General features: G+C 43.3%; 1 protein-coding gene across 2 annotated transcripts in view; it reads left to right on the top strand.

Moving 5' to 3' along the window:
* Nucleotides 1–15,712, top strand: part of LOC118399009 (CUB and sushi domain-containing protein 3-like) — a 908,305-nt gene that overhangs the window by 739,890 nt on the left and 152,703 nt on the right. For both annotated transcript variants that reach the window (XM_052472732.1, XM_052472731.1), the window contains exon 44: nucleotides 10,645–10,790. In XM_052472732.1, the coding sequence (XP_052328692.1) occupies nucleotides 10,645–10,790 (146 nt within the window). The remainder of the gene's footprint in view (nucleotides 1–10,644; nucleotides 10,791–15,712) is intronic.

Genomic DNA, 15,712 nt, shown 5'->3' with positions numbered 1-15,712 from the left:
ACATCACCTTCACCATGGTCAATACAGAACCCATCTATGACTACATCACTGTGTGGTAAGAACCTACAGTGCATTCGGAAAGTATTCAGACCCCTTGACTATTCAGACAGCCTTATTCTAAAATTGATTAAATAAATAAAAATCCTCATAAATCTACAAACAATATCCGATAATGACAAAGCGAAAACAGTTTTTTTTGCACACATTATTCAATATAACAAACAGAAATACCTTATTTACATACGTATACACTACACACATCTCTCACCTATAGTAGTTCCTCTGTTCACCTATAGTAGTTCCTCTGTTCACCTATAGTAGTTCCTCTGTTCACCTATAGTAGTTCCTCTGTTCACCTATAGTAGTTCCTCTGTTCACCTATAGTAGTTCCTCTGTTCACCTATAGTAGCTCCTCTGTTCACCTATAGTAGTTCCTCTGTTCACCTATAGTAGCTCCTCTGTTCACCTATAGTAGTTCCTCTGTTCACCTCTGTTCACCTATAGTAGTTCCTCTGTTCAGTAGCTCCTCTGTTCACCTATAGTAGTTCCTCTGTTCACCTATAGTAGTTCCACCTCCTGTTCACCTATAGTAGTTCCTCTGTTCACCTATAGTAGTTCCTCTGTTCACCTATAGTAGTTCCTCTGTTCGTCACCTATAGTAGCTCCTCTGTTCACCTGTTCCTCTGTTCACCTATAGTAGTTCCTCTGTTCACCTATAGTAGTTCCTCTGTTCACCTATAGTAGTTCCTCTCTGTTCACCTATAGTAGTTCCTCTGTTCACCTATAGTAGTTCCTCCTCTGTTCACCTATAGTAGCTCCTCTGTTCACCTATAGTAGTTCCTCTGTTCACCTATAGTAGTTCCTCTGTTCACCTATAGTAGTTCCTCTGTTCACCTATAGTAGTTCCTCTGTTCACCTATAGTAGTTCCTCTGTTCACCTAGTAGTTCCTCTGTTCAGTTTCCTCTGTTCACCTAGTAGTAGTAGTTCCTCTGTTCACCTATAGTAGTTCCTCTGTTCACCTATAGTAGTTCCTCTGTTCACCTATAGTAGTTCCTCTGTTCACCTATAGTAGTTCCTCTGTTCACCTATAGTAGTTCCTCTGTTCACCTATAGTAGTTCCTCTGTTCACCTAGTAGTAGTAGTTCCTCTGTTCACCTATAGTAGTTCTGTTCTCTGTTCACCTATAGTAGTTCCTCTGTTCACCTATAGTAGTTCCTCTGTTCACCTATAGTAGTTCCTCTGTTCACCTATAGTAGTTCCTCTGTTCACCCTCTGTTCACCTATAGTAGTTCCTATAGTAGTTCCTCTGTTCACCTATAGTAGTTCCTCTGTTCACCTATAGTAGTTCCTCTGTTCACCTATAGTAGTTCCTCTGTTCACCTATAGTAGTTCCTCTGTTCACCTATAGTAGTTCCTCTGTTCACCTATAGTAGTTCCTCTGTTCACCTATAGTAGTTCCTCTGTTCACCTATAGTAGTTCCTCTGTTCACCTATAGTAGTTCCTCTGTTCACCTATAGTAGTTCCTCTGTTCACCTATAGTAGTTCCTCTGTTCACCTATAGTAGTTCCTCTGTTCACCTATAGTAGTTCCTCTGTTCACCTATAGTAGTTCCTCTGTTCACCTATAGTAGTTCCTCTGTTCACCTATAGTAGTTCCTCTGTTCACCTATAGTAGTTCCTCTGTTCACCTATAGTAGTTCCTCTGTTCACCTATAGTAGTTCCTCTGTTCACCTATAGTAGTTCCTCTGTTCACCTATAGTAGTTCCTCTGTTCACCTATAGTAGCTCCTCTCCTCTGTTCACCTATAGTTCCTCTGTTCACCTATAGTAGTCCTCTGTTCACCTATAGTAGTTCCTCTGTTCACCTATAGTAGTACCTATAGTTCCTCTGTTCACCTATAGTAGTTCCTCTGTTCACCTATAGTAGTTCCTCTGTTCACCTATAGTAGTTCCTCTGTTCACCTATAGTAGTTCCTCTGTTCACCTATAGTAGTATAGTAGTTCCTCTGTTCACCTATAGTAGTTCCTCTGTTCACCTATAGTAGTTCCTCTGTTCACCTATAGTAGTTCCTCTGTTCACCTATAGTAGTTCCTCTGTTCACCTATAGTAGTTCCTCTGTTCACCTATAGTAGTTCCTCTGTTCACCTATAGTAGTTCCTCTGTTCACCTCTGTTCATAGTAGTTCCTCTGTTCACCTATAGTAGCTCCTCTGTTCACCATAGTAGTTCCTCTGTTCACCTATAGTAGCTTCCTCTGTTCACCTATAGTAGTTCCTCTGTTCACCTATAGTAGTCCTCTGTTCACCTATAGTAGTTCCTCTGTTCACCTATAGTAGTTCCTCTGTTCACCTATAGTAGTTCCTCTGTTCACCTATAGTAGTTCCTCTGTTCACCTATAGTAGTTCCTCTGTTCACCTATAGTAGTTCCTCTGTTCACCTATAGTAGTTCCTCTGTTCACCTATAGTAGTTCCTCTGTTCACCTATAGTAGTTCCTCTGTTCACCTATAGTAGTTCCTCTGTTCACCTATAGTAGTTCCTCTGTTCACCTATAGTAGTTCCTCTGTTCACCTATAGTAGTTCCTCTGTTCACCTATAGTAGTTCCTCTGTTCACCTATAGTAGCTCCTCTGTTCACCTATAGTAGTTCCTCTGTTCACCTATAGTAGTTCCTCTGTTCACCTATAGTAGTTCCTCTGTTCACCTATAGTAGTTCCTCTGTTCACCTATAGTAGTTCCTCTGTTCATAGTAGTTCCTCTGTTCACCTATAGTAGTTCCTCTGTTCACCTATAGTAGTTCCTCTGTTCACCTATAGTAGTCCTCTGTTCACCTATAGTAGTTCCTCTGTTCACCTATAGTAGTTCCTCTGTTCACCTATAGTAGTTCCTCTGTTCACCTATAGTAGTTCCTCTGTTCACCTATAGTAGTTCCTCTGTTCACCTATAGTAGTTCCTCTGTTCACCTATAGTAGTTCCTCTGTTCACCTAGTAGCTCCTCTGTTCACCTATAGTAGTTCCTCTGTTCACCTATAGTAGTTCCTCTGTTCACCTATAGTAGTTCCTCTGTTCACCTATAGTAGTTCCTCTGTTCACCTATAGTAGTTCCTCTGTTCACCTATAGTAGTTCCTCTGTTCACCTATAGTAGTTCCTCTGTTCACCTATAGTAGTTCCTCTGTTCACCTATAGTAGTTCCTCTGTTCACCTATAGTAGCTCCTCTGTTCACCTATAGTAGTTCCTCTGTTCACCTATAGTAGTTCCTCTGTTCACCTATAGTAGTTCCTCTGTTCACCTATAGTAGTTCCTCTGTTCACCTATAGTAGTTCCTCTGTTCACCTATAGTAGCTCCTCTGTTCACCTATAGTAGTTCCTCTGTTCACCTATAGTAGTTCCTCTGTTCACCTATAGTAGCTCCTCTGTTCACCTATAGTAGTTCCTCTGTTCACCTATAGTAGTTCCTCTGTTCACCTATAGTAGTTCCTCTGTTCACCTATAGTAGTTCCTCTGTTCACCTATAGTAGTTCCTCTGTTCACCTATAGTAGCTCCTCTGTTCACCTATAGTAGTTCCTCTGTTCACCTATAGTAGTTCCTCTGTTCACCTATAGTAGCTCCTCTGTTCACCTATAGTAGCTCCTCTGTTCACCTATAGTAGTTCCTCTGTTCACCTATAGTAGTTCCTCTGTTCACCTATAGTAGCTCCTCTGTTCACCTATAGTAGTTCCTCTGTTCACCTATAGTAGTTCCTCTGTTCACCTATAGTAGTTCCTCTGTTCACCTATAGTAGTTCCTCTGTTCACCTATAGTAGTTCCTCTGTTCACCTATAGTAGTTCCTCTGTTCACCTATAGTAGTTCCTCTGTTCACCTATAGTAGTTCCTCTGTTCACCTATAGTAGTTCCTCTGTTCACCTATAGTAGTTCCTCTGTTCACCTATAGTAGTTCCTCTGTTCACCTATAGTAGTTCCTCTGTTCACCTATAGTAGTTCCTCTGTTCACCTATAGTAGTTCCTCTGTTCACCTATAGTAGCTCCTCTGTTCACCTATAGTAGTTCCTCTGTTCACCTATAGTAGTTCCTCTGTTCACCTATAGTAGTTCCTCTGTTCACCTATAGTAGTTCCTCTGTTCACCTATAGTAGTTCCTCTGTTCACCTATAGTAGTTCCTCTGTTCACCTATAGTAGTTCCTCTGTTCACCTATAGTAGTTCCTCTGTTCACCTATAGTAGTTCCTCTGTTCACCTATAGTAGTTCCTCTGTTCACCTATAGTAGTTCCTCTGTTCACCTATAGTAGTTCCTCTGTTCACCTATAGTAGTTCCTCTGTTCACCTATAGTAGTTCCTCTGTTCACCTATAGTAGTTCCTCTGTTCACCTATAGTAGTTCCTCTGTTCACCTATAGTAGTTCCTCTGTTCACCTATAGTAGTTCCTCTGTTCACCTATAGTAGTTCCTCTGTTCACCTATAGTAGTTCCTCTGTTCACCTATAGTAGTTCCTCTGTTCACCTATAGTAGCTCCTCTGTTCACCTATAGTAGTTCCTCTGTTCACCTATAGTAGTTCCTCTGTTCACCTATAGTAGTTCCTCTGTTCACCTATAGTAGTTCCTCTGTTCACCTATAGTAGTTCCTCTGTTCACCTATATTAGTTCCTCTGTTCACCTATAGTAGTTCCTCTGTTCACCTATAGTAGTTCCTCTGTTCACCTATAGTAGTTCCTCTGTTCACCTATAGTAGTTCCTCTGTTCACCTATAGTAGTTCCTCTGTTCACCTATAGTAGTTCCTCTGTTCACCTATAGTAGTTCCTCTGTTCACCTATAGTAGTTCCTCTGTTCACCTATAGTAGTTCCTCTGTTCACCTATAGTAGCTCCTCTGTTCACCTATAGTAGTTCCTCTGTTCACCTATAGTAGTTCCTCTGTTCACCTATAGTAGTTCCTCTGTTCACCTATAGTAGTTCCTCTGTTCACCTATAGTAGCTCCTCTGTTCACCTATAGTAGCTCCTCTGTTCACCTATAGTAGCTCCTCTGTTCACCTATAGTAGTTCCTCTGTTCACCTATAGTAGTTCCTCTGTTCACCTATAGTAGTTCCTCTGTTCACCTATAGTAGTTCCTCTGTTCACCTATAGTAGTTCCTCTGTTCACCTATAGTAGTTCCTCTGTTCACCTATAGTAGTTCCTCTGTTCACCTATAGTAGTTCCTCTGTTCACCTATAGTAGTTCCTCTGTTCACCTATAGTAGTTCCTCTGTTCACCTATAGTAGTTCCTCTGTTCACCTATAGTAGCTCCTCTGTTCACCTATAGTAGTTCCTCTGTTCACCTATAGTAGCTCCTCTGTTCACCTATAGTAGTTCCTCTGTTCACCTATAGTAGTTCCTCTGTTCACCTATAGTAGCTCCTCTGTTCACCTATAGTAGTTCCTCTGTTCACCTATAGTAGTTCCTCTGTTCACCTATAGTAGTTCCTCTGTTCACCTATAGTAGTTCCTCTGTTCACCTATAGTAGCTCCTCTGTTCACCTATAGTAGTTCCTCTGTTCACCTATAGTAGTTCCTCTGTTCACCTATAGTAGTTCCTCTGTTCACCTATAGTAGCTCCTCTGTTCACCTATAGTAGCTCCTCTGTTCACCTATAGTAGTTCCTCTGTTCACCTATAGTAGTTCCTCTGTTCACCTATAGTAGTTCCTCTGTTCACCTATAGTAGTTCCTCTGTTCACCTATAGTAGTTCCTCTGTTCACCTATAGTAGTTCCTCTGTTCACCTATAGTAGTTCCTCTGTTCACCTATAGTAGTTCCTCTGTTCACCTATAGTAGCTTCCTCTGTTCACCTATAGTAGTTCCTCTGTTCACCTATAGTAGCTCCTCTGTTCACCTATAGTAGTTCCTCTGTTCACCTATAGTAGTTCCTCTGTTCACCTATAGTAGTTCCTCTGTTCACCTATAGTAGTTCCTCTGTTCACCTATAGTAGCTCCTCTGTTCACCTATAGTAGTTCCTCTGTTCACCTATAGTAGTTCCTCTGTTCACCTATAGTAGTTCCTCTGTTCACCTATAGTAGTTCCTCTGTTCACCTATAGTAGCTCCTCTGTTCACCTATAGTAGTTCCTCTGTTCACCTATAGTAGCTCCTCTGTTCACCTATAGTAGTTCCTCTGTTCACCTATAGTAGTTCCTCTGTTCACCTATAGTAGTTCCTCTGTTCACCTATAGTAGTTCCTCTGTTCACCTATAGTAGTTCCTCTGTTCACCTATAGTAGCTCCTCTGTTCTGTTCACCTATAGTAGTTCCTCTGTTCACCTATAGTAGTTCCTCTGTTCACCTATAGTAGTTCCTCTGTTCACCTATAGTAGTTCCTCTGTTCACCTATAGTAGTTCCTCTGTTCACCTATAGTAGTTCCTCTGTTCACCTATAGTAGTTCCTCTGTTCACCTATAGTAGTTCCTCTGTTCACCTATAGTAGCTCCTCTGTTCACCTATAGTAGTTCCTCTGTTCACCTATAGTAGTTCCTCTGTTCACCTATAGTAGTTCCTCTGTTCACCTATAGTAGTTCCTCTGTTCACCTATAGTAGTTCCTCTGTTCACCTATAGTAGTTCCTCTGTTCACCTATAGTAGCTCCTCTGTTCACCTATAGTAGCTCCTCTGTTCACCTATAGTAGCTCCTCTGTTCACCTATAGTAGTTCCTCTGTTCACCTATAGTAGTTCCTCTGTTCACCTATAGTAGTTCCTCTGTTCACCTTCACCTATATTAGTTCCTCTGTTCACCTATAGTAGTTCCTCTGTTCACCTATAGTAGTTCCTCTGTTCACCTATAGTAGTTCCTCTGTTCACCTATAGTAGTTCCTCTGTTCACCTATAGTAGTTCCTCTGTTCACCTATAGTAGCTCCTCTGTTCACCTATAGTAGTTCCTCTGTTCACCTATAGTCTGTTCAGTTCCTCTGTTCACCTATAGTAGTTCCTCTGTTCACCTATAGTAGCTCCTCTGTTCACCTATAGTAGTTCCTCTGTTCACCTATAGTAGTTCCTCTGTTCACCTATAGTAGTTCCTCTGTTCACCTATAGTAGTTCTGTTCTCTCCTCTGTTCACCTATAGTAGTTCCTTTGTTCACCTATAGTAGCTCCTCTGTTCACCTATAGTAGTTCCTCTGTTCACCTATAGTAGCTCCTCTGTTCACCTATAGTAGTTCCTCTGTTCACCTATAGTAGTTCCTCTGTTCACCTATAGTAGCTCCTCTGTTCACCTATAGTAGTTCCTCTGTTCACCTATAGTAGCTCCTCTGTTCATTCAACTTGGTTGGAAGGCCAGATAGAAAAACTAGGCTATTATTATCCTTCCCACTCACCTCTTCCCACTCACCTCTTCCCACTCACCTCTTACCACTCACCTCTTCCCACTCACCTCTTCCCACTCACCTCTTCCCACTCACCTCTTACCACTCACCTCTTCCCACTCACCTCTTCCCACTCACCTCTTCCCACTCACCTCTTCCCACTCACCTCTTCCCACTCACCTCTTACCACTCACCTCTTCCCCCTCACCTCTTCCCACTCACCTCTTCCCACTCACCTCTTCCCACTCACCTCTTACCACTCACCTCTTCCCACTCACCTCTTCCCACTCACCTCTTACCACTCACCTCTTACCACTCACCTCTTCCCACTCACCTCTTCCCACTCACCTCCACTTACCACTCACCTCTTCCCACTCACCTCTTACCACTCACCTCTTACCACTCACCTCTTCCCACTCACCTCTTACCACTCACCTCTTACCACTCACCTCTTACCACTCACCTCTTCCCACTCACCTCTTACCACTCACCTCTTACCACTCACCTCTTACCACTCACCTCTTCCCACTCACCTCTTACCACTCACCTCTTACCACTCACCTCTTACCACTCACCTCTTCCCACTCACCTCTTCCCACTCACCTCTTACCACTCACCTCTTACCACTCACCTCTTACCACTCACCTCTTCCCCTCACCTCTTCCCACTCACCTCTTCCCACTCACCTCTTACCACTCACCTCTTACCACTCACCTCTTCCCACTCACCTCTTACCACTCACCTCTTACCACTCACCTCTTACCACTCACCTCTTACCACTCACCTCTTCCCCTCACCTCTTACCACTCACCTCTTCCCACTCACCTCTTCCCACTCACCTCTTACCACTCACCTCTTCCCACTCACCTCTTCCCACTCACCTCTTACCACTCACCTCTTACCACTCACCTCTTCCCACTCACCTCTTCCCACTCACCTCTTACCACTCACCTCTTACCACTCACCTCTTCCCACTCACCTCTTACCACTCACCTCTTACCACTCACCTCTTACCACTCACCTCTTCCCACTCACCTCTTACCACTCACCTCTTCCCACTCACCTCTTACCACTCACCTCTTCCCACTCACCTCTTACCACTCACCTCTTACCACTCACCTCTTACCACTCACCTCTTCCCACTCACCTCTTCCCACTCACCTCTTACCACTCACCTCTTCCCACTCACCTCTTCCCACTCACCTCTTCCCACTCACCTCTTCCCACTCACCTCTTCCCACTCACCTCTTCCCACTCACCTCTTACCACTCACCTCTTCCCACTCACCTCTTACCACTCACCTCTTCCCACTCACCTCTTCCCACTCACCTCTTCCCACTCACCTCTTACCACTCACCTCTTCCCACTCACCTCTTCCCACTCACCTCTTCCCACTCACCTCTTACCACTCACCTCTTCCCACTCACCTCTTACCACTCATCTCTTACCACTCACCTCTTACCACTCACCTCTTACCACTCACCTCTTCTAACTCACCTCTTACACAGCAACTGAGGTGTTTATTGCAATGAATTGATGTAAATTGTGTCATGTTGTACATAATAATTACTTTTTAGTTAGTTTCAATGAAATTAGACTTTTGTTGCATTACCCATGAGGAGATAACAAGAAATTATGTAAAACCATGTGATAGTCAATTAGCCTAGCCAACTATAGTAGAGCTAACCCTTGACTATACGTGTTGGATGCTTAATTAGTAGAATTATTACTAAAACCTGTTTTGGCAGAAACCTTCGGTATGGTAAAAGTTTTCCATATTGTGTTGTTGTTTTAAAACGTAAAAGTAATTATACATTTGTGGAAAAAAGCCAACTTTGTTTTTGCATTTCACGTTCCCCAGTGCTCTCAAACCTCTCTTCCAAACTGTTCTTTCTTAATTGGATGCATCCTTTCTGTGGTTACCATAGCTACTGCATTTCTCACTATTGATAAAACAGAACTTTGTCTTCTGGTTGGTTTGAGAGAGATTTGAACTGTTCACCCCCTTTCTCTCTCTCTCTCTCTCTCCATCTGGTTCCCTCCATCACTCCATCCCTACTCCATCCCTTCATTAAACAAATGGACCAACAGTGATATAACACGCACAGTTAGTCCATTTAAATGCACAGAGTATGATCAATGTACTCAGACTTTTAATCTCTCCCTGTGAACGGTAAAGATTTTTGGAGGAAATGTAATGCAGTAATGCAGTCGCCAAAAGGCAAGTTCGTCATGTATCCCCATAGATCCAGTCAAAGGCATCTTGATGTTTTAAAGAGAGCGGCTTCCTGAGTAATTGTCCTCCCCAGCACTCTGACACCCCTGTTGTGGAGGGGGATGGAGAGAAGGAGGAGAAAGAGAGAGCGTAATGGATGGAATAGATTAATTCTATGTCCTCCATCCATGAGCACACAAATAATAAGTCCCTCCTTTGTCCCCCCGCATGTTTAAATAATGCATTCCCCCCCACGGCTCTCTTTCAGTTTCTCATAGTATGTATTTATATTGCTGAATGCGGCAGGCTGCCAGCGCTTCAATCTGTTCTCAGCGCTGTGAGATGTCATGCTGGCTTCAAACCCCCCCACACACACACACACACACGCACACACTCACACACTCACACACTCACGTATGCACTAATGCAAAGAGACAATCACTCAAGCAGTCTCCCTCACACAGACACACAAACACATACACACACACACACACCGTGCTCCCGAAAAATCCCAGGTGTCAGAGATTAGCCAGATGAATAAAAGTTCTCTGCTTGTTCGCTAGGACTGCTCTGACCCAGCGGTGCCCAGAGTGGGGGTCCACTGAGCACCATTAAACAGACGCCCTTCTCACATTCACGCACTCATTTACCTTTGACTGGCTCCAGATTTGACCCATGGGGGTGGTCTGCTCTTTGGCTGTCACGATCACAGAGATGTAAGCCTCCTCCTGCCCCTGTCTCTTAATTGGGTAACGTGTTTGATATCTGGGGTACCTTTCTGCATTTTAAAACCCAGTCTCTGTAATGACACCCTTATGCTTCTCCAAAAATAAAGTTTATAAAAGAGATGCTATAATCGTCTCTTCCTGGAAGGAATACTGTAGATCAGTGATCGGTTAGGGATCATTTGGCTGCTCTCTACAATACATTGACGTGGGGAATGTTCATTAAAAATGACCGCAATAGATTTCCAATGGGCCTCTTTCAAAGATATGTTTGTATTGGTCAATGTCTTGTCTTCATTGTCTATTGACAATGTCCATCACCTGCCCATACGGAGGGATTTGTCATTGATCCTTGGTGTGTATGTTGTGTGTGTCTCTACAGGGATGGTCCAGACCAGAGCTCCCCCCAGATCGGTCAGTTCAGTGGGAACACAGCGCTGGAGTCGGTCTACAGCACCTCCAACCAGATCCTCATTAAGTTCCACAGCGACTTCAGCGGCAGCGGATTCTTCGTGCTCAGTTACCATGGTGACCACTACATCAGAGAGACAGGCAGGGACAGAAAAATATAAAAGATGGTTAGAGAGTGAAAGATGGAAAACAAATGTGATAAAGGAGGAGGAGAGAGAGGGGTAAAGAAAGAAAGAAGGAGTGAGTGTGAGGTAGAGATAGAGATGTAGAGATAGTGAGTGAGAGGTAGAGATAGTGAGTGAGAGGTAGAGATAGTGAGTGTGAGGTAGAGATAGTGAGTGAGAGGTAGAGATAGTGAGTGAGAGGTAGATATAGTGAGTGAGAGTGAGAGGTAGAGAGTGAGAGGTAGAGAGTGAGAGGTAGAGAGTGAGAGGTAGAGATAGAGTGAGAGATGTAGAGATAGAGTGAGAGATGTAGAGATAGAGAGTGAGATGTAGAGATAGAGACTGAGAGGTAGAGATAGTGAGGTAGAGATAGTGAGTGAGAGGTAGAGATAGAGACTGAGAGGTAGAGATAGTGAGGTAGAGATAGTGAGTGAGAGGTAGAGATAGTGAGTGAGAGGTAGAGATAGTGAGTGAGAGGTAGAGATAGAGACTGAGAGGTAGAGATAGTGAGGTAGAGATAGTGAGTGAGAGGTAGAGATAGAGACTGAGAGGTAGAGATAGTGAGTGAGAGGTAGAGATAGTGAGTGAGAGGTAGAGATAGTGAGTGAGAGGTAGAGATAGTGAGTGAGAGGTAGAGATAGTGAGTGAGAGGTAGAGAGTGACAGGTAGAGAGTGACAGGTAGAGAGTGACAGGTAGAGAGAGTGAAAGATGTAGAGAGTGAGAGTTAGAGAGTGAGAGGTAGAGATAGAGATAATAAATGAGAGGTAAAGATAGTGAGTGAGAGGTAGAGATGGTGAATGAGAGGTAGAGATAGAGAGGAGAGAACAAAGCCAGAAGGAAAAGGAAGAGATCAATGGTCTGACAGGCAGCGGAGTAAAGCTCCTAGGCCTTCTCCCACTCCTCCTACTCTTTCTCCTCCCTCTCCTCCTACTCTTCCTCCTCCCTCTCCTCTGACCTTCCTCCTCCCTCTCCTACTACTCTTCCTCCTCCCTCTTCTCCTCCCCCTCATCTTCTTCCTCCTCTTCCTCCTCTTTCTCTTCCTCCCTTTCCTCCACCTCATCTTCCTCTTCTTCCTCCTTTTTTTACCTCCTCCTCTTCCTCATCTTCCCTCTCTTCCTCCTCCCTCTCATCCTCCTACTCTTCTTCCCCTCCCGCTCCTCCTCTTCCTCCTCCTATTCCTTTTTCTCGTCCTCCTCTTTCTCGTCCTCCTCCCTCTCCTCCTCTTTCTCCCTCTACTCTTCCTCCTCTTCCTCCTCTTCCTCCTCTTCCCCTCATGCACGCTTGCCTGCCTAGGGCCTCTGACACACATGGCAGCTAGCATTCATTATTGCCTCAGCTCATTTTCATAGTCAATTTAATCTTGACTTATTGCGCTTCGATGCCTCTCTCCAATCTGACTGTCTTTGTATTGAATCAGTGAAGGGACATGGTTCTATACACCTATGTCACATTGATTATTGGCTACAGGGTGCGCTCTGAGAAATGAACACTTGCCCAAATATATTTTTTCTATACTGACATCCAGACACATACAGCCTCTTCACACTGCTAATGACACACAAGGCTGCTCTTACACGGATTGTTGACACGGTGCTACTGGAAAAAAACAGATCAAGTATCCCAATAGCAAGGCCCATGTCATTCTGCTACAGCCAGCACTTATGATTTTACTACAAGTGTTTATTGATCCTGGCCTGTATCAAACGTCTCTCACGGTTAACCAGTCTCTCGATTGTGGCCGGTGGGGTGGCTTACGAGGTACTCCAATCACTTTACTGTAATAGTCTTAACTGCTAAACCGTCACTTTAGTTTCAGCTCCGCCCAAATGGATTATGGGTAAACTACAGGCATGGACTTTGATATAGTATGGATTGACAAGTCACATTCACGGTTTGTTGATTACAGTTATTAAAATGTTTTTCATTTGTCTGTCAGATGTTCAAAAGGCACAGCTTAACTATTTGATCAATCATGTTATTATTATTAATAATCTGTACATCCATCCCTGCCGTCAAATAAGGAGAGCTGGTCTGTCTGTTGAAGCTAGCAGCTCCTTCAGTGCCTTGCAAAAGTAGTCACCCCCTTGGCATTTTTCCTATTTTGTTGCATTACAACCTCTAATTTAAATAGATTTTTATTTGGATTTCATATAATGGACATACACAAAATAGTCCAAAAACAACGGAAAAGTGGTCATTGCAAATGTATTCACCCCTTTGCTATGAAGCCCCTAAATAAGATCTGGTGCAACCAATTACCTTCAGAAGTCACATAATTAGTTAAATCAAGTCCACATGTGTGAAATCTAAGTGTCACATGATCTGTCACATGATCTCAGTAGATATACACCTGTTCTGAAAGGCCCCAGAGTCTGCAACACCTCTAAGCAAGGGGCAACATGAAGACCAAGGAGCTCTCCAAACAGGTCAGGGGCAAAGTTTTGGAGAAGTACAGATCAAGGTTGGGTATAAAAATATATATCAGAAACTTTGAACACCCCACAGAGCACCATTAAATCCATTATTGAAAAATGGAAAGAATATGACACCACAACAAACCTGCCAAGAGACGGCTGCCCAACAAAACTCACGGACCAGGCAAAGAGGGCATTAATCAGAGAGACAACAAAGAGACCAAAGATAACTCCGAAGGAGCTGCAATGCCCACAGTGGATATTGGAGTATCTGTCCATAGGACCACTTTAAGCCGTACACTCCATAGATCTGGGATTTACGGAAGAGTGGCCAGAAAAAAGCCATTCCTTAAAGAAAAAAATAAGCAAACCCGTTTGGTGTTCGCCAAAAGGCATGTGGGAGACTCCCCAAACATATGGAAGAAGGTAATCTGGTTAGATGAGACTAAAATTGAGCTTTTTGGCCATCAAGGAAAACGCTATGTCTGGCGCAATCTCAAAACCTCTCATCACCCCGAGAACACAATCCCATAATGCTGTGGGGATGTTTTTCATTGGCAGGGACTGGGAAACTGGTCAGAATTGAAGGAATGATGGATGGCGCTAAATACAGGGAAATTCTTGAGGGAAACCTGTTTCGTTCTTCAAGAGATTTGAGACGGGGACGGAGGTTCACCTACCAGCAGGACAATGATCCTAAGCATACTGCTAAAGCAACACTCGGGTGGTTTAAGGGGAAACAATTAAATGTCTTGGAATGGCCTAGTCAAAGCCCAGACCTCAATCCGATTGTGGATCTGTGGTATGACTTAAAGATTGCTGTACACCAGCGGAACCCATCCAACTCGAAGGAGCTGGAGCAGTTTTGCCTTGAAGAATGGGCAAAAATCCCAGTGGCTAGATGTGCCAAGCTTATAGAGACATACCCCAAGAGACTTGCAACTTTAATTGCTGAAAAAGGTGGCTCTACAAAGTATTGACTTTGGGGGGTGAATAGTAATGCACCCTCAAGTTTCCCATTTTTTTGTCTTATTTCTTGTTTGTTTCACCCCAAACAATATTTTGCATCTTCAAAGTGGTAGGCATGTTGTGTAAATGAAATGGTTACAAACCCCCCAAAAAACCCCTCTATTTTAATTCCAGTTTGTAAGGAAGCAAAATAGGAAAAATGCCAAGGTAGGTGAATACTTTTGCAAGCCACTGTAGCTGCTTCTGCTTAGTGATATGAATTTACTAGACTAGAGATAATACACAGCAATGTTTCCCTATATTTTTCTTGGGTTTGGCATGGGAATTACTCTGGAATGAGTTTTGCTTCGATTCATTTGAAATGGGCCACCGAGTTAGAGCGACAACTTTATTTCCCCTTAGTGAACACTCTGCTTTGCTTTGAATTAGCCAGGATTTATTCAACGCTTATTAAAGATATTAATTTAGTTTATTAGATTGTCTTCAACTGTCAAGTAATCAAATTATAGGCTGCAGCCGGTTTATTCACGCAGTTTGCTGTCCAGAATGACAAAAAGAAAGTGTTTTCATGTAGGTCACATCACAGAGTGGCCGGGGGAAACTAAATCTATAGAATGTGGTTATCACTCCTCACAGGCAACACGCAAAACTCTCACTTATTCCAATCTAGTTATGAAAGGATATAATTTGATAAGTTACATAGTTATTCAGGACATTATGCAAGCATCATAATATTATAAATACCATTTGTGGGCAGATCTGATGACTCAATTCCCAGAGTCCACCTGTTTTGACTGGTGATTATCTTCATCGTTGACAGCACATCAACCGGTCAGTCGAGACGTACATCCCACATGAAGGCAATACATAGAGGAAGCAAAGAAACGTTTCCTCTTTTAATGTAGCTCTTTTGTTAATTAAAGCCTATGACGGAGTCTCTCATGGGGACACAGAAAGTCATTGACTCTGTTCATTGCTTTTGCTTCAATTGGCAACACACACACACACACACAAACACACACACACACAGACACACACACACACAAACGCAGACACATATTCACCAAATTCAGTCACACACAGCTCCCCACCCCCCAAGGAGCCTCTAAGAGAATCTTATTAATCAGCTAGCACGTTTAACAGAAGCCACATGCTAAGTGGTTCTCGCTACTTAATTTGTGTTATTGTAGCGTAGTTGTCTGGAGCCAAAGCCCCCACTTGTCTATTAGACAGCCTCCCTCCTCCTCTGTCTACTCTGTAAGCTGGGGGTGTATTCATTAGTGCACACGGAAGCAAATTGTAGCAAAATGTTTTTGCTAAGAAAATGTGAGTTTCTTTTTGGACAAATAAAGGAAGGTGCCCCTCCCTGTTTGCTTGCCTGTTCATGGGGAAGCAAAAGTAGATTTATCTATATAACTGACTGTCTGCTTTAGCGGGGTTGGCATTTCGGAGTCTTTTCTATTGGTTCCCGTTGCACCAGGCAAGCTCAGG

The sequence above is a fragment of the Oncorhynchus keta genome, chromosome 20, assembly GCF_023373465.1.
Source record: "Oncorhynchus keta strain PuntledgeMale-10-30-2019 chromosome 20, Oket_V2, whole genome shotgun sequence".
In the NCBI taxonomy this organism is placed as follows: Eukaryota; Metazoa; Chordata; class Actinopteri; order Salmoniformes; family Salmonidae; genus Oncorhynchus; species Oncorhynchus keta.
Note: the sequence above shows the minus strand (reverse complement) of the source record. Positions and strands in the feature narration are given on the sequence as shown.